The sequence below is a fragment of the Telopea speciosissima genome, chromosome 2 (genome assembly GCF_018873765.1).
Source record: "Telopea speciosissima isolate NSW1024214 ecotype Mountain lineage chromosome 2, Tspe_v1, whole genome shotgun sequence".
In the NCBI taxonomy this organism is placed as follows: domain Eukaryota; kingdom Viridiplantae; phylum Streptophyta; class Magnoliopsida; order Proteales; family Proteaceae; genus Telopea; species Telopea speciosissima.
In genome coordinates this window covers 1,636,826-1,664,649 of record NC_057917.1, presented here as the reverse complement: position 1 = coordinate 1,664,649, position 27,824 = coordinate 1,636,826, and the positions used below count along the sequence as shown (strand labels likewise).

At 39.8% G+C, this 27,824-nt stretch overlaps 1 protein-coding gene and 1 long non-coding RNA gene across 2 annotated transcripts in view; both read right to left on the bottom strand.

Annotated features, from left to right (window-relative positions):
• The window catches only part of LOC122649684 (probable protein S-acyltransferase 16), a 36,954-nt gene extending 12,059 nt beyond the window's left edge, over positions 1-24,895 (bottom strand). The window contains exon 1 of the mRNA XM_043842922.1: positions 24,280-24,895. Within this exon, the coding sequence (XP_043698857.1) occupies positions 24,280-24,552 (273 nt within the window). The 5' untranslated portion in view covers positions 24,553-24,895. The remainder of the gene's footprint in view (positions 1-24,279) is intronic.
• LOC122649685 lies at positions 590-22,922 on the bottom strand. The gene is made up of 3 exons (XR_006331317.1): positions 22,912-22,922; positions 16,082-16,085; positions 590-1,121 (listed from the first exon to the last, which is right to left on the bottom strand). It is a non-coding gene; the product is annotated as an uncharacterized LOC122649685 (long non-coding RNA).
• Positions 24,896-27,824: the final 2,929 nt, after the last annotated feature.

Here is a 27,824-nt window from a genome sequence, read left to right as displayed (position 1 = left end):
CCTTCCTCCATTGGGGTTTGCGTGGACTCCTTATCTTCCTCTTTTCTTCTTTCTTCTTCTTCTAATCTCTGGTCTGATTAACTATTTTCTAATATTATAACAATGTTGATTTTTGATGATTTGATGTGGCTTAATATTGATTTATGATAATATAAGGTATATATTGTAATATATTAACTAATGTTAGAAAAGCGGGGAAATAAAAAAAAAAATAACACTTGGGCGCCTTGCCGCCTTATCAACTATGCATCGGAGAATTTATTAAGTTTGTGATTCCACCTCATTACTTTGGAAAGAAAGCTCATAGGGTCGAAGACTTTATTCCTAAAGTTCTTGCATCACCAGAGTTTTGTTTGGGACTGGTCAAAGCTGCTACTCACATGTTGTTTTACCCCATCATGACTCATCACTACAAAACTCGAGGTCGAGTTTTTTTCAAGCTGGTAAGAGTTGATGAAGATCAAAAGAGGTTCCAGCATAAGTGTTCACGCCGGAATAAACCCAAATACAGTCTAATTCATTAAAAAAGTAGCTCCATGGGTTATATGGCCATGGACTTAGTATTTTTTTTATATTATAATGGGCATATTTTCAAAGCCCATATATGAGGGATAAGTGGCTCATACGAATTTACCAGTTACTTGTATCTAGTCCTCTAAAGTTGTGAAGTCTTGGGGATGTCAATAGGTTAGTTTCATTGTTAGTTGTAAAGACCTTGAAAATGTACAGTTCATTTAACATCTTGAAAAGAGTCCCAATGTAAGTCCTTGGAAATGTAAAGGTCATCAAGTCTAAGAGAAAGTCCATGAAAGTCTAGAACTCTCCCAACTACTCAATAAAAGGGTTTCATGTAAGAATTTTAAAAAAGTTAAGAATTTGAATGGAATTGAGTTTATACCTTTCTTCTGCGAGAAACAGAGCTGCAATGAGATTTTGTTCCTGGTGAGAGGCTAGGGTGGATGGTTAGATACTAGCCTAGGCTTGGGGTGAGACTCTTTAAGTCATATCTTTCTTCTTCTACCTTATTTCCTCTATTCTGTCCATGCAATATCAAGTTTTGAAGTTGTTGAGCTGTTCTATCATTCATTTAAGGATAATTTGAAGATATTCCCTGTTATGCACTGTTACAACAAGAGAAAAAGGGAGAGAGATTAGGAAGAAGGAGACAAAAAGTTTGAATGTAGTTTGGTTAGGAGAAACCTATGTCCACGCAAACCCAATATTCACTTGTGTTACCCATAGACCAACAGACTCTCTTTTATAGAGTGAAGAGAATCAAGAGTGGATTCACTCGTACAGGGAAAGTTATTTATATCATCAACTACATCTAGGACTCTTATTGTCTTTGCATTTTGGTCACTTTGATTAGGTGGATTGGATTCAATCTTATCTCCAAGAGATTTTCAGCACAATTTGTGGAGATTGAGTTGATCTCTCCTATACACCCCCTCAAGCTCAAGGGGGCTGATAGCACCTGAGCTTAACTGTGGTGGAGATAACGCCTTAGTGAGAACATTGACAAGCTGATCCTTTGTGGAGATGTAGCAAATATCAAGATCCCCCTTAGCGATCTTGTCCCTTACAAAATGGAAGTCAATCTCCACATGTTTTGTTTTGGCATGGAAAACAGGATTTACTGTGAGATAAGTTGCACCAACATTGTCACACCATAAGATTAGCGCATGAGCTAAATAAATTCCCAATTCTTTAATGAGAGATTGAAGCCATGTAAGTTTGGCTGTAACATTGACAATAGCACAATGTTTTGATTCAGTACTAGATTGAGCAACAGTAGCATGTTTTCAGGAGCTCCAAGAGATTAAGTTATTGTTGTGGAAGATGGCATATCTGCCAGTAGATTTTCTATCACCCGGGCAACCCGCCCAATTTGCATCCGAGAAAGCGGATAATTGCATGGATGACTAATGTTGGAAGTGCAAGCCATGAGACTGTTGATTTCAAGCAACGAAGAATCCACTTGACTGTTGTCCAATGATCAAGAGTAGGTTGGTGCATGAACTGACACACCTTGTTGATGGCATAGGTAATATCAGGCCGTGTCAATGCGGCATAAAGCTCCTATTGCACTGTGATATAGTGTTGGATCATCCATCTGTGTCCCAGATAGGTTAGATAGACAAACAGATGTGGAATTTGGAGTGGAAATCGGCTTACACCCTAGCATGTTTGTTTTGGTTAGGAGGTCCAAAATATGCTGCAGTTGAGAAAGAATCAATACATCCACGGCCCTTGGAGAACATGGATACCAAGGAAGAAGTGTAGAGATCCCAAATCTTGAACAGCAAGAGCAGTGCCAATCTTGTCAATGAATTTGGAGATAAATGTGATATTGCTTCCTGTAAGGATATATCATCAACATATATAAGAATATAAACAGGGCGGCGCCCTTGTTTGTTGTAAATGAGAAAGGAGGTGTCAGTTTTGGACCCAATAAATTCATTTTCCAAGAGAAATATGCTCAGCTTATCGAACCAAGCTCGAGGTGCCTATTTTAGACCATACAGAGAGACCTTTGAAGCTTGCAAACATGTGATGGAAATTGGGAATTGATAAATCTAGGTGGCTGAACCATGAACACTTCTTCATTAAGAAGCCATGAAGGAAGGCATTTTGGATGTCAAGTTGATGAATGGGCCAGCCTCGAGAGATGGCAATGGAGAGTACCAACCGAATAGTTGTCGGTTTTACCATGGGGCTACATGTTTCAGTATAATCCAGACCTTCTTGTTGATTATATCCCTTTGCAACAAGGCGAGCCTCGTACCGGTCAATCGTACCATCTACTTTCCGTTTGATTTGAAATACCCATTTGCAGCCCACTATATTCATAGACGGATGAGGTGGCACTAGTGTCAATGTGCCATTTTTAACAAGAGCATTGGACTCACTGTCCATAGCCTGACGTAAATGGGGAGACCGATAGGCTGTGGTAAAGTTGGTTGGTTCCTGTTGTAGAGGTTTGGTCTCACAAACGACTGAATCAGGTAAAGGGTGGTTTATAGCAGTTAGTGCCTTTGGACGCCTAGTACCATCTTGATTCATTGGTTCCCACAATTAGTTGGCATTCCATCTATCGCACTAAAAAGTCGGGTGGTTTCTAGTGATCATGGGATGGCAAGGTAAAGGGTCTTTAGGTACAGGTAAATCAACAACCAGGTCGATGGAGGGTAATGATGAACCTACACTCAGTGAAGGTGAGGCTACCATGGGGGAGGAGGAAACAATAGGTGGAGATGATGACAGAGTGGGTGGAGAGGGGACTCGTGGTGAGGGTGTGCGAGACACAGGAATGGATGGGTGGGACCAAGAGATAAGAGGTGGGGGGCCTAGGATGGAGGGTAGTTGGGTTTGTGTAGGAGATGTTGTTGGGCTCATAGTGGGTTCAAGAAAAGGAAATGGGTCTTCATCAAACACAACGTGACGGGAAATTATGATGTTGTTGAGGTTGAGGCTGTTGAGACACTTGCAGCCTCTATGTCGAGTGCTATAACCAAGAAAGGTATGCAGTCCAGACCTGTAGTCCATTTTATGGGTGATTAAATGGATGAAGTAATGGGTAAGCAAGGACACCCAAATATACTCAGGATTTTTTTCCAAATAATTGATACATGGAGGAGACATCATTTAAAATGGGTGTTGGGAGGTGGTTGAGAAGAAAAACTGTTGTTTCAAAGGCATAATTCCAGTACTGCCGAGGGACGTGCACGAGCAAGACCTATTTCAACAATATGATGGTGGCATCGCCGCAGATCCATTTTGTTGATGGGTGTGGGGGCATGATACATGATGTTCTACCATCTATGCATAGTTATCAAGGCGTCGCCTTGGCGTCCTGGAGGTTTTCAAGGGTCAAGGCGAATGGTCGCCTTATGGGAAAGGCGTTATATTATTAATTTATTATTTTATTCTATTTCCTATATTTGTATTGGTTTTGTGAATATGATTTTTATACAATGTGATACACCGAATCATTTAAAAACAAAACAAAATAAAAATATGTAAACTTTTATTTTATTTCTTAGATTTTCATTGGCTTGTGTACATTACTTTTATGCATCGTGTTACATGGAATCACCTAAAGCAAACAAAATCAAAAAAACCCTCGACTTCAACTCTCGAGTCTTGACTTCGTGCTCCAGAGACTCTGTTCCTGCTCAGCGACTCCAGTGCCTTCGACGATGATGAATGCCATGAATCAAGACCACGAACTGTGCTAGACTCCAGTTCCATTTTCTTCTTCTTCTTCTACTTCTTCTTCTTCTTTAAAAGAGAAAATAAAACCCTCACCTCCTGCTTCAGCGCCATTTCTGGCTTGTCTGAATCCGACGAGTCATCCTCCGGCTACTGCATCTCCAGCAAGGTAAGTAACTAAAAACTAAAAAGGCTACCTTCTACTGTTCTTCTTCTCTTCTTCTATTTTTCATTTTTTTTTTCTTATGCTGCTGCTGCTGCTCCATGTCCCACTTCTCACTGGCAACGAAGAGAAAGAAGGGATGGATTAAAAAAAAAGACGAAGAGAAAGAAGGGAAGGAACTGGTTGCTGCTGCCGAAGTGGATGCCGCTTCCGCTGCTGCTGTTCGCTGCGAACATGTTGTTCAGGTATGTTTTGACTTTCTTTTTCTTACTCTGTTTTTCTTCTTCTTCTTTTGGCTTCTTTTGTCCTTCTAGTTCTTCCGTCGTCCTCCTCCTGTTTCTGTTGTCTTTTTGTTTTCTTTTCCTTTTCTTCTGAAAAGAAACCCTCTAGAAAGGTGAACAGTCTGAAACCCTCTTTCCCCGCATTTTTTTTCTCCTTTTATTCTTGTAGCTTCTTCTTCTCCTCTACCTTCTTCTTCTATGGCTGGCTTCTACTAGTGGTGGCCGGTGACTTTGGCTGCTGCTTTAATTTTTGTGATTCAATGTAAATTGTGCATTTCTTAGTATAATTTATTAATTCATGAAATGCATCTGTTTACTGTTATTATAAGTTATGCAATCTGTGATTATATGAACTATTTATTCTATCATTATGTGATTCAATGATTTTGTAATCTGTGATTATGAACTATTTATTTTGTGATTATGTGATACAATTATTTTATTTAGTATATAAGTAAAATTATATTAAAATTAATATGCTATTTGTGCCTAATAAAATGGTAACATAAAAATAAGAACACTAGAGCGCCTTGTTCGCCAAGGCGACGCCTTGGGGCCGCCCTATAGCCAAGGCGCTTAGGAAGGCCCTCAAACGCCATGGTCGCCTTGCCGCCTTGATAACTATGCATCTATGTCACATATCTCTAGAAATCTGGAAACATTGCAATGTTCTATGCCACATATCTCAGCATTTTTTCCAAATAATTGATACATGGAAAAGACATCATTTAAAATGGGTGTTTGGGAGGTGGAAGAGAAGAAAAACTGTTGTTTCAAAGGCATGATTCCAGTACTGCCGAGGGACGTGTACTTGAGCAAGGAGAGAAAGGCCTGTTTTAACAATATAACAGTGGCGTCATTCCACAGATCCATTTTGTTCTTGGGTGTGGGGGCATAATACACAATGTTCGATGCCACATACCTCTAGAAATCTGGAAACGTTGCGATATTCACCTCCTCAGTCACTGCAAACATTTTATTTTTCTTTCAAAAAGTTCTCCACTGAAGTTTTGAATTTTCGAAAGGGACCAAATACTTCAGATTTATTGTGAAGAGGAAAAATCCAAATGTACTTACTATAATCATCCAGAAAATGCACATAATACCGATGGCCCTCAATTGAGGAAATGGGTTATGGCCCTCTGATGTAGATCCCAGCCCCAAGCATGAGCTGACACACAATCCAAGGAAGAAAATCCAATCCAGCCAAGACCAGCCAACTCGAGCCTAACCAATCGCTAACTTTGGGACAGAATTGGACCAGCCAATTTGTCTTCAAATCAAGACAATCTCATCAGCAGCTTCTAAGCACTTTCTCAGCAGCAGCTTCCAACTTCTCAGCAAGTATCTACTACTATTTTCTTAGCTAAGCCCTCACTATATATATAGGCCTTATTGTAAGTTTTTGAAAAGGATAGAATGAATGAATCAAATGAAGCTTGCTTTTGCAAACCATTGTCCTGAGAAAGGCTGAGAAATCAACTCAGAGAGTTGAGGGTGAGAGGCCCACAGCTGAGACAGCCCTCTATCCCCCCATCTTCTCTTCTACCTTCTATTTTATTTGCTGATTTGTTCCCTTAATCTGAAATTTATTGATTGAGATCAAGATCCTGCCTGGGGTTAGATCATTCGTGATTTAACCTTACATTACCCCCATACATCCGAAAATATTCAATCTAAAGGATGAGTTAATTTGGAGTCTGACTGGTATAAAGGGTACTTGTGGCTCTATCCTTGCTGACAAACACTACAAATAGAAAACCCTTTTTTACTTGTGACTGGTAGCTGAAAGGCGGAAGTAATTTGACGAACCACTTTGAGAATCAGGTGCCCCAATCTGTTGTGCCATTGATGAATAGAAATGCGTTCTCCAATCATAGTTATCAAGACGTCACCTAGGCATCCAGGCTCTTTGGGCGCCTTGCTTTTGGACCCTCTCCAACGCCTGGGTCGCCTTGCCGCTTTGATAACTAATGTCTCTAATTAAAGCATGCAGGGAACTGCTATTGCTATTATTGCTACCTTTATTTAGAACGAGCTGGTAGAGCCCATTCTTAGTGCTTCCTAGAAGAAGAAGCCTCCCCATTTTGAGATCCTTCACATAAAAACAGTCAGGGTAGAATTCAAAAAGCACATTATTATTCCTTGAAAATTGTGAAACAGACAGGAGATTACGGGTAAAAGACAGCACATGTAAAATATCTTGAAGAAATAGTTCTTTTGACGAAAGGGGAATTAAAGAGCTACCAGTGATGAATTTTCAAACATGAATCATTGCCTACCTGAACTTGATCCGTACCCATGTAGTCCTGAGAGAAGTGTAGGTTCTCAAGGTTTGAAGTTCGTTGTACGAATCAGGGAACCAAACACTCTCAGTTATATTGGGGCAGTGATAGGCAAACATGTTAGCAGAAGGGTGAGAAGCTCCAATGTATGCTGAAACGGATGATTGAAGCGATAATGGCAGTCATGAGCAATGTGTCCCACTCTGTTGCAGACTTGGCAGACGATAGAGACAGAGGACGACATAGAGGGCCCAGTAGTCTGAGATGCATTATTGTGAAAAGGGAGAGCACCTGGCGGATTATAGTAGTACAAACTGTACCTATTCTGATCATAAAACGATCTACCTCAACCATTGTTTCAGCCACAGGTACCATGACCACCGAGGCCAGCACGCACATCATTGGAACTGGTTATAGCAAGGTTGGCAGTTACAGGAGACATTGCCAGGCTGCTCATCATGCAACCAGATTTCTTAGGTCAGTAGCATACCTTTGAGATCAGAGAACGAAACCGTATCACTGCAGGTAGTGATAGAGGTGACAAAGGCAGCATATTCAGGCCTAACATATTGAGGGTGTGTAGACACAAGTCTTCATCAGTTACAGGTTTGCCAAAGGCCGCCAAGAGATCTGCATTACTTTTGAGTTTCAACAAGAAATTATGAATGGAGGATGCGACAAGCTTGGTATTTTGCAGTTGCGACCAAAGTTGAATGATTCGAGCTTTGGATTGGCTGGAATAGGAGCGCTCTAGTGTACAACAGACTTCACTGGAGGTGATGCACCCAATGATCTGAGCATGGACCAGCTCGGTTAAGGAAGAAATAAGCGAACTCATCAGGAGTTTGTCTTGCCAGTTCCAAGAGAGGAACACCTGATTGGTGATTGCCACAGTTGTTCCAGTGGTGGCAGCGCTGGTGCTATCAGATATAAATTCCGGAGGACATGGGGTTATGCCAGTCACAAGGCCATAGAGATGATAGCCTTTGAGAATAGGTATGAACTGGGATCGCCGTAGGAGACGGTTTGAGTCTGTGAGTTTGATGGAGATGACATGATTCAGGGAAGGGTAGACAATGGTCGGAATGGGAGAAGAAGATATGAGAGAGGGGGTGATGGTGGATCCCATCGTGACTTGGGAATATGATACCATGTTAGAACAAGAGAAAGAGGGAGAGAGATAAGGAAGAAGAAGGAGACAAAAGGTTTTAATGTGGTTCGGTTAGGAGTAACATACGTCCACACAAAGCCAGTATTCACTTGTGTTATTCATAGACCACAGACTCTCTTTTAAAGAGTGAAGAGAATCAAGAGTGGATTCACCGTAGGAGAAGAGTTGTTCATCTTATCAACTACTGCTAGGACTCTTATTGTCTTTCCATTTTGGTCACCTTGATTAGGTGGATTGGATTCAATCTTATCTCCAAGAGAATTTTCAGCACAATTTGTGGAGATTGAGTTGATCTCTCTTATATGGACCACCTCTTATTCAAATATGAAGTATCTCTTAAAGCTGATCACTTCTGGGTGTTGAGATCCTGTTATCTTGGACTGGTTCCAAAACTTATTATCAAGTTAGACCAGTCTCCATTAAGCAAACGAGTCCCTTCAATAGTTTGAAGTATCAAAAAGTGAAAAAGAATCACTTAAAAGGGATCCTTTAATATCAATAAGAACTTTGATGGGTCCTTTGGAGAAGTGAGCATCATAAACACTGACTTGAATTTCCTTCCAACCATTAGTCCTATCTTGCCATTGTTACAAAAGTGAAAACCTATGGTAGCAAGAGAACCTCGTAGTTTTAGCAGGTAGAGAAATCCATCCCCTCTTGTTTGCAATCAGGAAAGGAAAGAAATTGAATAATTAGTACCTTACATTTAAAAAAAAGTAATGCTTTGAAGTCTACACATGATACAAACTACCCAATATGCAACAACAACCCAAACCTCGACACTTCAAAATGTTAACCTTACTCAAATCACATGATTACAATATCAATACAACAACAAAAGAATGCATGATTAACAGATATATACTTTACAATACAATATACAACTTCCAACTTGTAACAACAACTACTCAGCCTTATCCCAACGAAACGGGGTCGGCTACATGGATCCTTTCCCTCCAATCAGCTCTATTCGAGGTTATACTTGATACAAGACCTAAGCTATGCATGTCTTTCCTCACCACTTCTCCTAGGGGCATTTTTGGTCTGCCCTTGGAGTATCCAAAGGCCTCCATTGAACATGGTCATGCCACCTCAAACGACTATCTTGTAGCTTATCACGTATCAACGTTACACTCCAAAATCTGCTCTAATATGACCATTCCTCACTTTATCCTTCCTTTTGCCACTCATTAATCTCAGCATCCTCTTCTCCGCTACACTGAGTTTATCTATATAATGCTTCTTAACTGCCCAACATTTTGCATCATACATCCATAGTTGTCAAGGCGTCGCCTAGGCGAAGGCGTCTAGGCGCCTTGGACAGCTTGGACGCCTAGTTGGTGTCGGCTTGATTTTGGACCCTCTCCAACGCCTTGGGTCGCCTAGACACCGTGACAACTACGCATACATCATAAGTCGGTCGTATAACTGTCCTATTAAATTTTCCTTTAGTTTTACAGGAATACGTCGATAACACAACACTCTGGATGCACCTCTCCACTTCATCCATCCTATTTTAATTCTCTGTGAAACATCATCCTCTATATCACCTTCTTTATTTATGATTTGAACCCAGATACCTAAAATAATCACTTTGAGGAATCTCCCTCTCATCAATTTTCACCACCTCATTATCCATAAGGTTGCTCCATTGTGACCTAGTGGTTGTGGGTTCGAGTCGAGAAACAGTCTCTCCATGAAGTGGGGGTAAGACTGATACATTATGACCCTCCCCAGATTTTGCAGTAGCAGTCGGCGAGAGCCTCATGTACTGGGTACGCCCTTTCATTATCTGTCCTAGTGTAACTAAAGTTACACACCATATGCTCCATCTTCGTTCAACCTAGTTTAAAACCTTTTGATTCCAAGGTTGATCTCCATAACTCCAACTTGGCGTTGATCCCTGCTTTTTTCTCATCCATCAAAGCAATATCATTAGTAAAAAACATACATAAAGGAACCTCATTTTGAATGTAATGTCAGACAGGAATACCAGTCCTAAAAACCCACAAAATTCTGAAATAAGAATAGTGATGTAGATTTTGGCCAGAATAAGAGACAAAGGACCAGGCCCCTCTTTGGGCCAATAGACCAGCTTGAGCCAACCCAGCAGGGCCAACTAGAGCCAGCAAAGAAGGGGCCCGAGATGCCCCACGATTTTATTAAAGATCCCCCTTGCTTAGTCAAAGATGCTCCACAATTTTGCTAGGATTCCCCTTTGACCAGTCAACTGGATTTGGTGCACTTTAGTAGTTTCTATATTTATTAGTTTCTAATTTGTGGCTGAATTATAAAGCCAAGTAGATTTAGTTAAATTCTCTTAGGATTTAGAAGTTTCTATTTTAGGATTAGCTTTATTTTTGAAAGTTTATTGTAAACTTGCCTATTAAAAGGCCTCAGATCTTAATGAAAAGACAGAATTTTTAGAGAAAAGAAACTGCAGGCCAAATTAGCCATCGAGTATGGGTGTCTCCCCTATGCTGTAACAACGGAGATAGTTGTGGGTGAGAGACTGATGCAGAATTATCACCAAACTGGGCTTCTTTTATTAGGAATAAGTCTAGGGTTTGGATATATATATATGTTGGGCCTTTGATCCCAAGGGTTTTCTATGTAATAGGCCACTTTAATGAGCCTAAACTAGAGGTATATAGGTTGCATACAGGATTAGCCCAATACTTAGTTTATTTTTATGTTTTTTAATTGAACCGGTTCAAATTGGTTGCATCCAATTGGTTCAATTTAAGTGATCATGTGACTTGGTTAAGTGGTCATGTGACAACTTAAGTGGTCATGTGATGTAAGTTGGGTTGGATTAGGACTCTATAAATCCAGCCATGTTTTGAGTCTATTTCCTCTAGTATTTTAGTTTCCTAGTCAGTTTAAGCTACCTAATAGGTCAAAGATTGAGTTAGGCCTTTCCTTTTTTAAGTAGGAGTCTATTTTTGAGTCTTTTATATAAGGTTGTAAGGGGGGCAAACATTGAATACGAATTTGATTAATGAAAAGCTTTTGTTTGCTGCCATTGCTGTTGCCCTGCTTTGTTGAGTGGTGCTCCTTGTGAGTGTGCATCCTTGTGGTTCTATCAAGGTGGAAAGGGACTGGTGTAATCCGGTTGACTCCTTACGCCATGACGGCTGGGAGTATCTTCTTCAATTCGAAGGTGGTTCTATCCTTCACATCTGTTCAAGCTGCTTCCAGTGGAATCTCCAGTAAGTTTGACACCCAATTTCTTCTTGTAACCCTCTAATCCTTTCCCCCAATCGATCCCTATTATTTTTTGTTTGAATCCCATAAACCCTAACTCCATTAAACCCTAGATCTTGCTGCCCAGCCATATTTAACCATTAGAATTACTTCAAATCCAAACCACAACCTCTCCTTAACACCCCCTACACTCAACCCAAGCTGCTGCCCCTATTAGCCCTAAAAACCCTAAATCCCCTCACCTCCATTAAAACCCTAATTTCTGGAATTTTGAATTCTCATCTAAACCTAACCAAACCTAGCTTTCTAAACTCCCCAAAACCTGCCTAGTTTAATCCTATAAACTATATTCCCATTATCCTACCCTAACCCTAGGAATTGACCTAAATCCTAGTGCTGTCCATTCGAACCAGCAGCCCCTTTTGTTATTTGATCCTGTTGTTTGGCCTCTAGTGGGATTTTTCTCTTATCTAGAGCTACATTAGAGACCCAGGGTGAGAGGCCCATTCCCCTACCCCCTTCTTCTATCTTCTCTTCTTCTCCTACTCTACTCGATCTCCATTGCTGCTTCTGTGTGTGTTTGCAACCATTTATTAAGAACTCAACCTGAAGATAAGAACTCACTTCCAATTAATTCCAAGACTGCTACTGCTGCAAGCCCATCGATTGAAGACTATTGTTGCTCCTGCAAGCTACCTTGTTCGAGTGTATTTGCTACTAATCCAAGTGTCTGTTGCTGTTGCTGGTGATCCATATTCAAGGTTGAAGACCTCTTTTTTTCCCTGAGATGGATGTTGTTGCTGATTGCTCCTTTGACTGAAGCTGTTGCTGTGTTGTTTCTCCTAATCGAGTGCAAGTTATTATGTTCCTGTACTTGGATTAGTTGGATATCTGCTGCAACTTCTGAGTGTGATACCTCCATATTCAAGGTTGGAGACCTCTTTTATTCCCTGAGATGGATGTTGTTGCTGATTGCTCCTTTGACTGAAGCTGTTGCTGTGTTGCTTCTCCTAATCGAGTGCAAGTTGTTATGTTCCTGTACTTGGATATCTGCTGCAACTTCTGAGTGTGATACCTCCATAGCCCTCCACCAAATCCTGTTGGGTCTTTGAACACCACCTCATCCCACCATCCAATCCACTTGATCCACACTTTCCCTCCATTCCACAGCCTGAAACTCCTATTTCCCTTTTGCCTTCTATTTTCTTCTCAGCCTTCCATCTTCAGTTTCACCCATCAAAAGTGACCCAAAGTTGCAAAGTAGGCTTACCCCACCAAGACTCACACTCGGCTGCTGATGGGAGCCCAAAGCAGCTCTGTTTGGAAGGTTTTCTCTTAACCTTCTAATTTGGTGTCTCATTGATTTCTCCATATCAGGCCATCAAAACTTAACCAAATTTGGAGCCAAGCATCCCTATAACACCATCTACACTCGATCCAAATCGGGAGTCCATTACTTGGCTGGTTTGGCTAGGAACCCTAACCTTCTAATTTCTGGTTTTTATTCTTATTTCTGAATTCTGTGGGTTTTTGGGATTGGAATTCCAGTCTTACATTAAATAGAATCAGAAATTAAAAAGTTTGGGTTACTAGCCAAATCAGCCAAGTGATGGACTCCTAATTTCGATTGAGGTAGATGGTTTTATAGGGATGCTTGATTCCAAATTTGGTTCAGTTCTGATAGCCTGATGTGGAGATATCATAGACCCACCAAAATAGAGGGTTAGGAGAAACCTTCCAAAACAGAGCTATTTTGGGCTTCCAGCAGCAACCGAATGTGATGCTTGGTGGAATAAGCCTGATCTGCAACTTTGGGTCACTTCTGATCATAGTTGTCAAGGCGCCGCCTAGGCGTCCTCCACCTTATTGCAAGGGGCCTTGCACTGGTTTTTATTGGTATCGAACTCAGTATTGGCCCTTAATTATGCCAAAAATCAATTAAATAAATGTTTTATATTTGGTATTTCATTTACTTAAGATATTATTCATAAATAAGCAAATACCCCCTATTTGAATCCAATAAAAATAGTTAAGAAATCAAATTCCAAAACGATAAAAGTCAACCCCCCCCCCCCCAGTTCAAGAACAAAAACTGGAATTTTGACAATAGGTAAAATTTTCGACTTTCTACTGTTGGGGTGATGGACTCTCCCCAACTTGAAAAAATTCGTCCTCGAATTTTGCAGTGATGGGGGGGAATCAACATGTGATCAGCAACTTTGACCATCCCCAAACAAAATTCCGATGAGGCAGGAACATTGGGGATAAAGTCTTCAATGCGTAGAGCTTTCTCTTCGAAGAACCATGGTGGCATAACAAACTCTATGTGTTCTTTCTTTGAATCAGCAGCAACTGTCAATGTCTCGTCCATAGAGCTTTCAGTGTTAGCAACTTTCTCATCTAATGCGTGAGACACAAGCTCCACCTCTTCAAGAACAGCTTCTTGAAGGTCATTGTTTTCCTTTGGAATGCTCTCAATCAACTTTTCATCTTCTACTGTTTCAGCTTGGTCTACTTTGTTCGCTTCAATGTATACCTCTTCAGTAGAATCTTCTACACATTGAACTTCCATCTTTGAAGCTTTAGGCATCAAAGCCATGGCCGACCATGGCAATCCAACCCCAGACACCAATCTGCCCCCTCCACCTGATCCTATGGCTGCTATAATGGAGATGCTACAGAAGTTGAATGAAAAGGTAACACGATTGAAAGAGAAGAGGACTACCCCTCATAGGGACAGCAACATTCTCCTAGAAAAGGACAGATATCAAGTCAATTCGGTAGTACAAAGAGCCCCAAGGAGAGATCAATACAGAGAAGACAGAGAAAGGTACAAAGATCATAGTGAAGATAGGAAAAGAGGATACAGAGCCTACAGGAGACGCCATAGACCTCCAGAGGCGTATGAATTGAGAGACTTTGATGGCAGACTAGATCCACAGGTATTTTGTGATTCGTTAGCTGCTTTAGATGATTATTTTAATTGGTATGATTTGCCTGAGTATAGGAAAATGAGACTAGCACATACCAAGCTAGTGGGACCAGCACATAATTGGTGGAGAACCCAGATGGATTATCCTGACTACAGTGGTAGAGAACCTATTACATGGGCAGAGATGAAAGAAGATCTGAGTAAGAAATATTTCCCACGAACGTTCAGAGATGTAAGGGATGTATGTCTTCAAATCTGAAGACAACTTTAAACCTCCATCAATGAGATTCCGTTTGCAAGTTGAAGAGTGTTGGAAATCTGACATCACCAATGTTAAATCAGCTGTTAAATACAAATTTCTACCAAAGGAAGTTGAGAGAACACAAGTTGAAGATATAGCTGAAGTAGCAGTGAATTGTGATGAAAAGAAAGAGACAACCCCTATAGCATCAAAGATGGAAAGTCGACATGTAGAAGACCCTACTGAAGTGGTCAATGTCGAAGTAACCAAAGTAGAAAAAAATGAAACAACAGAAGATGAAGAGGTGGTTGAGAGCACTCCACAAGAAATTATTGGCATTCAAGATGCTGTCTTTGAAGAGGTGGAGCTTGTGTCTCAAGTATTAGAAGCGAAGATTGCTAACACTGAAGACTCAATGGACAGGACATTCACAGTCGCTGCTGATTCAGAAAACGAACACATAGAGTTTGTTATGCCACCATGGTTCTTCGAAGAGAAAGCTCCACGCTTTGGAGATTTTATCCCCAATGTTCCTGCTTCACCGGAATTCTGTTTGGGGATGGTCAAAGCTGTTGATCACATGTTGATTCCCCCTCATCACTATAAAATTCGAGGACGAATTTTTTCAAGTTGGGGAGAGTTGATGCAGATTCATCAGCAAATAGGGCTTGTTTCATTGGGAATAAGTCTAGGGTTGGGTTACATACATGTTGGGCCTTTGATCCCATGGGTTTCTAATGTAATAGGCCACTTTTATGGGCCTAAAATATGGGTATATATGTTGCATACGGGATTAGCCCAATACTTAGTTTATTTTTATGTTTTTTAATTGAACCGGTTCAAATTGGTTGCATCCAATTGGTTCAATTTAAGTGATCATGTGACTTGGTTAAGTGGTCATGTGACAACTTAATTGGTTATGTGATGTAAGTTGGGCTGGATTAGGACTATAAGTCCAGCCATGTTTTGAGTCTATTTCCTTTAGTATTCTAGTTTCCAAGTCAGTTTAAGTTACCTAATAGGTTAGGGATAGAGTTAGGCCATTCCTTTTTAGTGTCTAAGTCTATTTTGAATATTCTATATAAGTTTGTAAGGGAGGCCAGCATTGAATACGAATTTTGATTAATAAAAACTCAGCTTTATGCTTGCTGCCTTTGTTGCTGCTATTGCTCCCTCGTGTGAGTGTTGCCTTGTGAGTAATATCAAGGTGAAGGGATTGGTGGATCTCCAATCGACTCCTTGCATCATGAAGATCAGGAGGACTGCTACTTATCTCCTTGCATCTTGTAGATCGGGAGACCCCATTGTTCATCTTCAAAGCTGCTGCCATTAAAGATCTCTTCAAATCCAGTAAGTTTGAATCTGAACTTTGTTTAAACCTTCTTCTTCTCACTCCTACCCTAACTAGGATTCCTCCATAACTTCAAATCTGTCCATTAGTTTCAAACCAAACTTTCAACATACATCCCTTACATCATTATTGACACTCGATCCAAGTTTCATCAAACCCCCACCACCCTAAACCCTAGAATCCCCTACTCCTACCTCCATTAGAAATTGTCTCCAATAACCTTATCTTGCTGTCCAACTCATCTAACCTACTTCCATTCACTCAAACATCATAAAACCTATACCATTAGACTTCCCTACACCTGCCTATCATTACCATATAAGGCAACCCTAACCTAAACCTAACTTAACCCTAGTTTTTCCCTAAATTAGTAAACCCTAACCCAATCGGCCAGCCTTTGTGTGTGACCCTATTACCCTGGTTCCTAGTGGGATTACTCCTACCTAGGACTACATAAATTGGTATCAGGGCCATGGCCGACCATGGCAATCCAACCCCAGACACCAATCTGCCCCCTCCACCTGATCCTATGGCTGCTATAATGGAGATGCTACAGAAGTTGAATGAAAAGGTGGCACGATTGGAAGAGAAGAGGACTACCTCTCATAAGGACAGCAACATTCTCCTAGAAAAGGATATAAGACCCATTCCCAAATTCTCATCCTAAACCCTAGAATTAACCTAAAACCTAGTGTTGTCCATTCGAACCAGCAACCCCTTTTGCTATTGATCCTATTATCTGGCTCCTAGTAGGACTCCTACCTATCTAGGACTACATGATGCAAAATGATCACCAAATAGGGCTTATTTCTTTAGAAATAGGCCTAGGGTTGGGTTATATCCATGTTGGGCCTTTGTTCCCAAGGGTTTTTTATGTAATAGGCCACTTTAATGAGCCTAAACTAGGGGTACTTAGGTTGCATATAGGATTAGCCCAATACTTAGTTATTTTTATGTTTTTAGATTGAACCGGTTTAGATTTGGTTGCATCCAATTGGTTCAATGGGTCTAATTTAAGTGAAGTGTTCCTATTGGTTAATAGGTTCTTTTATCCTATTGGCTAATATGGAATCTTCTTTTAATTAGTTGTTTTTAAGTTAGATTCTTTTATTTTAAGTTAGTAGGGGTAGTTAGGACATTTTAGTATTTTAAATTAGTAATTTGAATTTGATTAGATCCCTTCCATAATTGAAGTGAGGAGGAGATTAGATTGTATTAGGATTTGGCTTAGGCCTTTAATTATAAATAAAGGAATCGTGGGAGGCTCCCCCAGAACAGATTTGAATTTAAAAAAAGAGATTTTCGTGGCTGCTTGTTGCTCCTTGCTCTCCAAGAGTGTGTGCATCCTTGTGGGCTTATCAAGGTGGAAGGGTGGGTGGAATCCTGCGACTCCTTACACCGTGACGGCTGGGAGGATCCCTATTTCGAAGGTGGTTTCATCCTTCAACAATCCAAGCTGCTGCCGGAGGAATCCAGTGTAAGTTTGGGTTTTAATTTTCTGTTTTATCCTTTCTTTCCTTCCCCAATCGATCCCCTTTCTTTTCTGTCCTATTTCTCATAAACCCTAGACTGCTACATTCTGCCCAGATCTGAATCTCAGTTCTGTCCAGATCTGCTTACCTATCAGAAGCCATCCAAATTCTGACCATAGCCTCCCCTCAACACCTTCCCTACTCGACCCAAGTTGCTGCCCCTTCCCATCACTCCGACCCTAATTTCTGTAAAAAGTTCCATTAGCCATTAAACCCTAAAATTACAGATCTCCCACTTCGGACCATCAAAACAGGCCCATATTAGGATCGAACCTCCCTCCCACAGTGCCCTAAACCCCCATTAAAAACCCTAGTTTTGGCTATTTTCCTTAGTTTTAGAACCCGAAACCCTAACCCTAATTTCTGCAGGAAATTAAAACTGATTCAAATTCAGATATTTTTATACCATAATGACCCTCTAAACCTGCAGATTAAAACCCTATAAACCCCATTCCCAAATTCCCATCCTAAACCCTAATTTTGCCCTAAAACAACCCCAAATCAGCCCTAAACAGCAGGCTTGACCAAAGCTTGATTCCAATTGGCTCCTAGTAGGATTATCACCTATTCTAGGACTGCATTACTACATCATGGGGTTTTTCACAAATCTAAAAATTCTATAAATCTAAATATGGTAAAACATTGTTAAAAACTAAAAGTGTGGTAAAATATTCATTTGTTTTGATATCTAAAAAAATATTTTCATTCAAAGCGATTTTGACAACATTCGCGCATACCAAATAAGATTTGACCGAAACATAACTTCTTCAATATAAATCAGATTTAAGCAATTTTGGATTTGTTGGAAAGCTGGTTTTGTGCTCTACCTAATACTAAAAGTCTCATGTAAAAATAAAATCATCTTCCTAGTCAAACTTCTTAGAGAACAAGAACATTTCTCTAAATCGAGAACAATTTAATTACTTATAGATAAGATCATATTTTCTAAGAACAATATAAACCAAACGTATGTTTGATTGTTTCAAACTTCCAATAGCTTGGTTCTTCAATTATGTTGTCTTCTAGTTCCATGTTGACTTTTGATGACTTGCTGCGGCTTAATATTGATTTTTGATGACTTGATGTGACTTAATGTGGCTTAATGTTGATTTTTGATGATATAAGGTATATATTGTAGCATACTAAATAATGTTAGAAAAGGGGGGAAATTTTGATTTTTGATGACTTGATGTGACTTAATGTGGCATAATGTTGATTTTTGATGATATAAGGTATATATTATAGCATACTAAATAATGTTAGAAAAGGGGGGAAATAAAAAACAACACTTGGGGGCGCCTTGGTCACCTAGGAGGTCGCCTTGTCGCCTAAGCGCTTAGACACCCCTCCAACGCCTTGGGTCACTTTGCCACCTTGACAACTATGCTTCTGATGGGTAAAAATGAAAATGGAAGGCTAAGAATGAAATTAGAAGGTAAGAAGAAAATAAGAGTTTCAGACTGTGGAATGGAGGGAAGTGTGGATCGAGTAGGGGAATGGTATGGAGATGGAGTGTTTCAAAACCCAGCAGGGTTGGTGATAATTGAAGATGATATGAAATTTAAAGGTGCAGTCAGAGGAGTTGCAAGGATGCAACAAAGCTACACTCGATGGATCTCCAACAGCAACAAACACAATGGAGGAGAAGTCTTCAGTCTTGAATATGGATCATTAGCAGCAACACTTGATTAACCTTCTGGGCAGAGGAATAATCACCAGCAGCCTTGGCTGGACGGAGGTAGCAGTAGCAGCCTTTGGGGTCAATAGAGGATGGATTCAGATCTTCAGATTGTATTTTAATTAGTTGTTGCAGTCACAGGTAGTAACAGCAGTAGAGATCGAGCAGGGGTAGGGATGAAGAGAAAGTAGAAGAAGGTGGGGTAGCGGGGAATGGGCCTCTCACCCTGGGTCTCTCACCCACAGCTATCTCAACTGTTGCAGCATAGGGAAACATCCATACTCGATGGCTAAGTTGGCCTGCAGTTCTTTTCTCTAAAAATTCTGGCTTTTCATTAAGATCTGATGTCTTTTAATAGGCAAACTTACAATAAAAACTAATCTAAAATAGAAACTGAGTAAATTAGAAACTACTAAATCCTAAGAGAAACTAACTAAATCTACTTGGCTTTATAATTCAGCCACAAAATAAAAACTAAAACAAATTAGAAACTAATAAATATGGAAACTACTAAAGTGCACTTAGATCCAGCTGACTGGTCAAAGAAAGATCCTAGCAAAATCGTGGAGCATCTTTAACTGGTCAAGGAGGATCTTTAACCAAATCATGGGGCATCTCAGATCCCTGCTTGGCTGGCTCGAGTTGGCCCTACTGGGCTGGCTCGAGCTGGTCCATCTCTGGCCCAAAGAGGGGTCAGGTCCTTTGTCTCTTATTCTGGCCAGAATCTACATCAGAATGCTCCTAGTTAAATCATCCATGATAAGCGGCTAACCACAAACAAATAAGGGCTTAAAGCTGATCCTTCATGTTACCCAATTGTAATTGGAAATTGACTACCTTGCTACATCAGAATGCTTCTAATTAAATCGTCCATGATAAGCGGCTAACCGCAAACAAATAAGGGCTTAAAGCTGATCCTTGATGTTACCCAATTGTAATTGGAAATTGACCACCTTGAACCTCCCCCCCCCCCCCCACTGCAACTTCCAACTTACACCTTGTATTATCATTTATTTTCTGATTCAGTTATGAGTCGGGTTATAGGGATATTTATGAAATTTGATTTTTTTTATATTTTATCTTGTTGACCTTAGGAGAAGTGGAGAAGAAAGACATGCATAGCTTACGTTCCACGTAGCCGACCCCATTTAGCTGGGATAAGGCTGAGTTGTTGCTGTTAAAGTTAGATACATTAGTAGCAAGTAAGAGTTAGAGTCTTACCCTACTTCTATTTCAGTTTTTGAGTTTGACTAGGAAACTTCTTTTCTTTTTTCTTTTACATAAATAAGCAAACTTTATGTAAAGATTAGAATGGAATGAAGTTTTTTTGTTTCAGTTACATATGCTGCAAAGTGCTGCTGTTGTGCGACCGGGTTCTCTCTTTCCTTCCAGTTTGATACGGGATTCTGGGTTTTATGATCTTCCTTCCTCAGGTCAGAACTCCTCTTCTCCTTCCCTTCTCTTCCCTTCCTTAATCTTTCCCATTCCTATTCTGTTGCCTCTCTTCTTTTCTTGTCCTGTTCCCCTTCTGTTTCCCTGTTTCATCAGGCATTACCCTACCAGGTCGTAGCTTGTTTTTCTCAGCCCCAAATCTGGGAACTAAATTGGTACTTTTGGATGACCCTACCTGCAAAACCCTAGACTCGAAACTTGTTGGAAGTGTGAGGTATTGCTTGGAGACCAAATCTGTTATATGCTCTTTCGCCACATTCGATTTCAGAGAATTGCTCTCGGAATATCACTTGGGTTTTGGGACTTCTGTGGGCTGGATTCCATAGATTGCAAGCGTGGCCCCAAATTTTCAAGAGATTTGAAACTGTCTATGAAAACTGAGATCGAACACAAGAGAGCCCCCTCCACAAGTTGTGTTTGTCGAGGGTTGAAGACAACCTAATTTATCCTTTATTAATAAAGCCAATTCTTTCTTTTTATGCAAAAGGCCCTACTTTCTTAATTTAGTTTCTATTTATCCCCATACTTTCTTGAACTTCCAGATTGGTCTTTTCCCTTTAACATTATTTACAATTCAGTCCTAAATTTGATTTGCTTTCCAAAAGGGTCCTAAATAGTCCTCTGAATGTACAAGATTGCCACTGCTTCTTTAACTTGAGTTATTTAACATCCTTATGGACCCATAGTGATCCCAAAGTAGGGTTGTGAAACCCGGGATCGCATCATTTTCCCAAGGACTGAAATGTTTTCATTTGTTTTGCCAACAGAGACGCAGATGTGGTCTATTGCAGCACAACTTATGGCATAAAACTACATAAATATTTGTAGTCTCATTACATTTGGCTTGATAAAAGAACTTAGCTTAGAAAACCCCAAGCTAGAGCATGGCATCAATATAGGGTTCAAACATTACCGGACTTACAGATGTTCCCTTGCAAAAATTCTATGGGATTCTCTTACTCCCCCACCCTCTTCCTCTCTTTTAGCCATGTGGAAGTATGACATATCCAACCCAGACCATCCAACTGATAGGCGACCCTCCAGCTTGGCAATTTATGTGCTAACCAGCATATAAACATTGCTTAAACACTATGAAGCACAGTAGATACAAATCAAATGGCACCAACAAGATTGTCTACACTCTAATTTTCATAATCTGAACAGGAATCCCGAAAGAGAGAAAAATAACAAGAAAGAGAACAACCTGCAGTTCTGTTCCTCAACTACTGTACCACGTTTCAAACCTTACAATGAACTGATGATTGAAAAACTAAGGTCACAAAGCAACTCTATCTAATCAAGGTGAAAAAATGAGACTACGAGCTGAGAAGCAAGAACTGTTCCTAATGTAGTCCTAGAATAGGAGATAATCCTACTAGGAGCCAGGTAAAATCAGGTTCTGGTCAAGTCTGCTGTTTGGGGCAGATTTGGGGTTGTTTAGGGCAAATCTAGGGTTTAGGCTAGGGTTATGGATGAAAATAATATAGGGTAATGATCAGCAGGTTTATGGGGTTATTTTGATATAAAAATATTGGGATTTGGATCAGTTTAAAATTCCTACAGAATTAGGGTTAGGGTTTCGGGTTTTAGAAATTAAGAAAAATTACCAAAACTACAGTTTTGAGTTGGAGATTGGAGTAGGGTTTTTGGTCAGATATTAGAGATGTTAGAGGGAAGGTTCGGCTGTAATGTGAGCTGGATTGGATGGCTAATTAGGTCTGAACAGGTTTTTGGCTATTTAGGGTTCAGTGGAGATGAAGGGGAATTAGGGTTTGAGTAATGGGAAGAGGCAGCAACTTAGATCGAGTATGGAGGGTGTTGAGGAGGAGCTGTGGTCAAAGTATGAGAGGATTCTGATGAGGGAACAGATCTGGATAGGTTCTAGATAAATTAGGGTTTATGAAATTAAAACAGAAAATAAAGGGATCGAATGGGGAAGGAGAATGGAATGATAAAAACAAAAATTAAACTCAAACTTACCACTGGAATCCACCGGCAGCAGCTTGAATGATGAAGGATGAAGCCACCTTCAGAGAGAGATCCTCCCAGCCGTCACGGCGTAAGGAGTCGCAGGAATCCACCTACCCTTTCTACCTTAAAATCCACAAAGATGCACACTCAAAGAAGCCGAACAGCAGCAGCAGGAAAACAGTCTTTTTTTTTCAAATTTCAATGTGGGAGAGCCCTCCACGATTTACTATATTAATAAGATGGCTTTATGCCAAGTCCTAGTACAATTTAAAGTCTTTTCCTTCAAAAATAGTGGAAGGAAGAGATTTAATCTAACTTAACTAATTTAAAACAGTAAAAGACCTATTTAACCCTACTAACTTAACTTAAAAGATATCTAACTTAAAATAACTAATTTAAAAGAAGATTTCATATTAGCTAATAGGATATAAGGACCTATTAACCAATAAGAACACTTCACTTAAATTAGACCAATTGAACCAATTGGGTGCAACCAATTCTAAACCGGTTCAATCTAAAAACAGGAAAATAAACTAAGTATTGGGCTAATCCCGTATACAACCTATATACCCCTAGTTTAGGCTCATTAAAGTGGCCTAATACATAAAAAAACCCTTGGGAACAAAGGCCCAACATGTGTATAACCCAACCCTAGGCCTATTTCTAAAGAAATAAGCTCTATTTGTTGATCATTCTGCATCAGTTCCACTTTGTTTTCATCCAGACTCAGTTTTTTTTTGGGTTGGGGGGGGGGGGTAAAAATCCAGACTCATAACTGACATTGAAATATGAATTGATCCTGATTGAAACCATATCTCTGATGATGATTGATAGTTGATCAGATCAACTCTTACAGCCTTTTTGTGAAGCTTAAAAAAGGGGGAAATGAATAAGAATAAGAAGACCAAAAGTAGGAGAAGAAGAACCTTTTGTCATACCAACAGATTCAGGAAGGGTTGAGAAAACTAAATTGGATGTCAATATCCTTTAGTTTAAATATGTTTACAGCACTGACTAGACCAAATCACAGTGTCCCACAAAGATTACACTTTATAATCAGCTAACAACTGCCACCTAGAGTTAAAAATAAGCCAACTAAATCTCAGCAAATTGATCACACTGTCATAGGTCTTGCGGGGCTACAACTTGAGAAGACCCATTCAACTGTAAATTTAAGGTCTCTAACAAAATTAAAACAGTAGGGGGATTATTTTTTAACCCCTTTCTGACAAAAACTGCCGGAAACCAGTTCTGCCAACTGCTAAGAACTCCCATCACATAAAAACCAACATCAATAACTTAGCTTTATAAGTTCTCAGATTAATTTTTTAGCAAAGACGAATTAGATAACCTTAAAAAGAAAGACTTTCTGACAAAAGGAAGGGTGAAAAAAAAAAGTTAATAGCATGAAAATATCCTTTAATTGCTAGATTTATTCACCTATAGGCCACAGAAAACAATTTTTTGAAGGAAAGGAAAAGTTATCGCATGACAATATCCTTCAAATTGCTAGATTTATTCACCTATGGGATTCATCGTTACAGAGACCAAATTATTGAAGAAACCTGAGAGCTCATTAGCAATCAACAGAAATTATCAGAGAAGAGGCATGTCACTTCACGAACAGCTCAAATCAGCAAAGAATAGCAATTAGACAAAGCGAAAAATAAGACTTGTGGGCTTAACAAAAGTTTATTCATATAACCTTATCCAGCGAAACCCTCTTCAAATCTCAGAAGACCTTCACGGAACCACTAGCTAAAGAAACGAAAGAAGACAGAGATAAAGGAGAGGTGTGGTGACCTTACGCTTGATCTCATGGATGGGCGTCTGGGCATCTTCAATGTCGGGGACGAAGCTAGGAGGAACAGAACCAGGATCCCTCAGGATGGCAGCGGCGTAATTGAAAATACACATACAAGCCATGGCCGTAAAAAAGAAGGCGTTTAATATACCAGAGGACGTCATGAGCCCGAGCCAACCGTCTATGAAGATGAAGACGGTGGTGTAATAGAGGTAGCAGATGGCCGAGAGAACAACGAGCACTGGAAAAGAAATGCTGCAGCTCCACCTCATCCTAGCACCGAAACTTATTGGATCATAAAAATTAGGTTTTACGCTTGAGGCAGGCGTTCTTGTGAACCAGGGAAGAAGCAAAAGAACCGACAATGGGAAGGGTTACCGCTTAACAAGACGAAGAGAGAGACAGAGGACACGGGTAGTCTTTCTAAACGCCCGAGGGACAGAAACGGCCGCGATTTATCATGGTTGTCGGAACCACCGGCGTTTGTCACGACGGCGTCTCCTGCTTGTTCCTGTTATTTTGCAGGATTCGCTAAGTTCGGTGGTTGGACAATAGTACCCTTCTATTTTCATTCGAGATACTAGTACTAAAATGCCCTTCGTTTCTTCTAATTTTACAAATGTACAAGTGTACAAGTATAACAAGAATGGTTTTAGTGCACGTACATCGTAGAGAATGGATCATCTGCACGTATCAACAGGTGAACGTACATCTCAGAGCCAATCACATTTTAATTTTGTTTTCATAAAAACCCCTCCACCCCTTGTAAATGGCAAAATATAAGACAAGCGGTTGGCTCTCACAAGTACGTTCACCAGTTGGTATGTGTAAAGGACCGAACTCCACAATATCGACCATCCTGGAAACCAATACCGTATTATAAGCTAAACATTGTCTAGGATGGACTAATGTTCGAATGTGACAGCATGGCCTTGGAATTCCTCTTATATTTACTCTCAACTTGTATTATTCAGTCTCTTGCCAAAAAAAAAACTTGTATTACCCTCTCAAACTACTATTTTTTGTAAGGGTGCACGTTCTTTGTCCTAGAGCACGTCTGAGCGTAGGCTGCGCCCAAACACATGGGGAGGGACAGGGGCGGGGTTTGCGTCATTGGGGGGGGGGGGGCTGATAATTTCATCCACCCCCATGTGTCTAGGCATACCCTGCGTCCCCAGTGCAGAGAATTTTATCCCTTTTTGTGATAATGGGTATGAAAGAATTTGTAATTTGGGAAGTAGTTTTCTATCCAGGAGTGTGGCTACTCCCATGTGTCTATCCTCAATACAAGGGGGTAGAGATGTCTTTTCATATGGGGAAGAGAGATATAGACTCATGGGAGTGCTAGTGTAAGCCACACTTCCAAACAAAGTTCTTTTTCCCTTATAATTTATTTACTTTGTTAGCCTGAAAGGCATGTGGGTTTCAACTCTCAAGTAGCACAATCTTTTTTGGGTCTGTAAACAATATTATTTCCTTTCTTAGTTATTGATTAGTTCTTTCTTCGTAAAAAAACAACAACAACAACAAATTCAGTCTTATTCTAATTAATAGGGTCGGTTACTTGGATCCTTGCAAAATAAAGTAAGGAAAACTGATTGAAAGTAAGCGGGATGAAGAAATGAGAGATGAGAAGTAACAAATAAGAACTGAAAGTAAGAGGAAAGGACACAACCCAGGAAGTTAGGAAAATTTCATTTAAATTGGGTCGGCGACATGGATCCTTGCCTCAAATAGGCTCTATCCGAGGTCATACTTGGTACAAGACCTAGACAACACATGTCATGTCTTACAACCTCTCCTATGGTTATTTTAGGTCTGCCCTTAGCTCTTTTAGGTCGTATTGGATTAATATAAGCTAAAATGCTGAGTTAGCATACCATTTTGATATCAGACTTGTATCAGCTGAAAAAATGTTTAAAAAAAATTCCAAAAATATTATAAATAATAAAAAATAATATATATATATATATAATAAATCATTTTGTGTGAAATATTAAACAAAATGTAACAAATATTGCAATAAATTTGTAAAAAAATGGATTAATTTTTTTTTAAAAAAAATTTATAAAAATTAAATTGTGTTAGAATGAAATATGTATTTTTATGTCAAATATTGCATAAAATGTAAGATCAAAGGTTACAAGGATTGGGTATCAATATCTTGTTGCATTGACATTACAATAGTAATACATTGAGTATTTGAAAAAAAAAAAAAAAAAAAAAAGTATTGATTGTCAGATACGGGTGATACAATACTGATACCTCAAACCATGTATACAACCGCATACTTTAAAGAAACCAGACCACTCAAACCAGGCTAATCGAGGTTCACTAATGGGGAAGCAAGTCTTGATGTTGTGGTGGCTGCCACTTGCAATAGAGCGTTGGCCATACTCAAATGTAGGGTCATTTGTTCCACTCTCTCTCTCTCATTGGATGATTGACATCCTGTTATTCCCTCTTGCCCCCTCACACCCCCAACCTTGGCTGCCTTTTATTGAGTTAGGACTTGGACGCCACCTCTAGCCACCCTCTTGGGCACCATCCTAGTGGCCTATGGGCCTTCGATAGGATTGATCGAAAAAAAATTTATTATTGGGGTTTTTTTATGAAAAAAAGGGAAATTAACCAAATAAGATAATCTCTTCATAGTTTATACTTTATACCGAAAAGGAAAAAACACCAGAATCCATTTTTTGGAAGGTTACCATACATATCCTTACTTATCCTCCCTAGCTTTATGCGCTAGCCTACTAATCACAGATATTACATATTTATTCTTGATAATAATAGTTGCATTCAGCTTAATCATAAGAGAAGAAATTGACAATATAGAACATAAAAGAACTCCCAAGGCCAGCCAGCCTGATTTCCTTGCATTAACCAATCACAAAGTTCATAGCTTTTGCTATTGTTTGCTGCAAACCTTGCTTGACGCTTCTAGCATTTGATGCCAACAGGTTCCCTGAAGAGCCATAACTCATAAAGTCACAATGAAATTTTGAACAAAATAATGCAAATTTTTTACTTACTAATTTTTGGAAATAAAATAAAGGGCAAATCAAAAAAAGGTTATAGTTTCTCAGTTCACCACTTTGGTTACAAGTTACAACACAGTTACACCCTCAAAAATCACAAATAGGGTTTTAGGAGTTCATATCAGATCAGCCTTATTAACCGATATCTATATCGACTGACACTGATACCGATACTGAATCGATGATACGGTACTGATTGAGGGTAAAATAATCAAATTACGATATGGTATTGGTATCTTTGAGCGCAAACATATCCTTATCGGTTTCGGAACTGGCAAAACTAATACGGATTCCTAAAACCATGGTCTCAAGATTCCCATGGCAATAGCTGCAAATATTAAACAAGTTTCGCCATGCATCTTTGGTGGCTGCAAATAGTAGTGTTTCCAAATCCCATGGGAACTTCCACGTTAACAATGACCTCTTCCAGGTAAAGAATAGGAGCTAAATACACTGTATGTTTCATATATCAAGGATGAGTTTGGCTGCCGCCTGGTACGAGG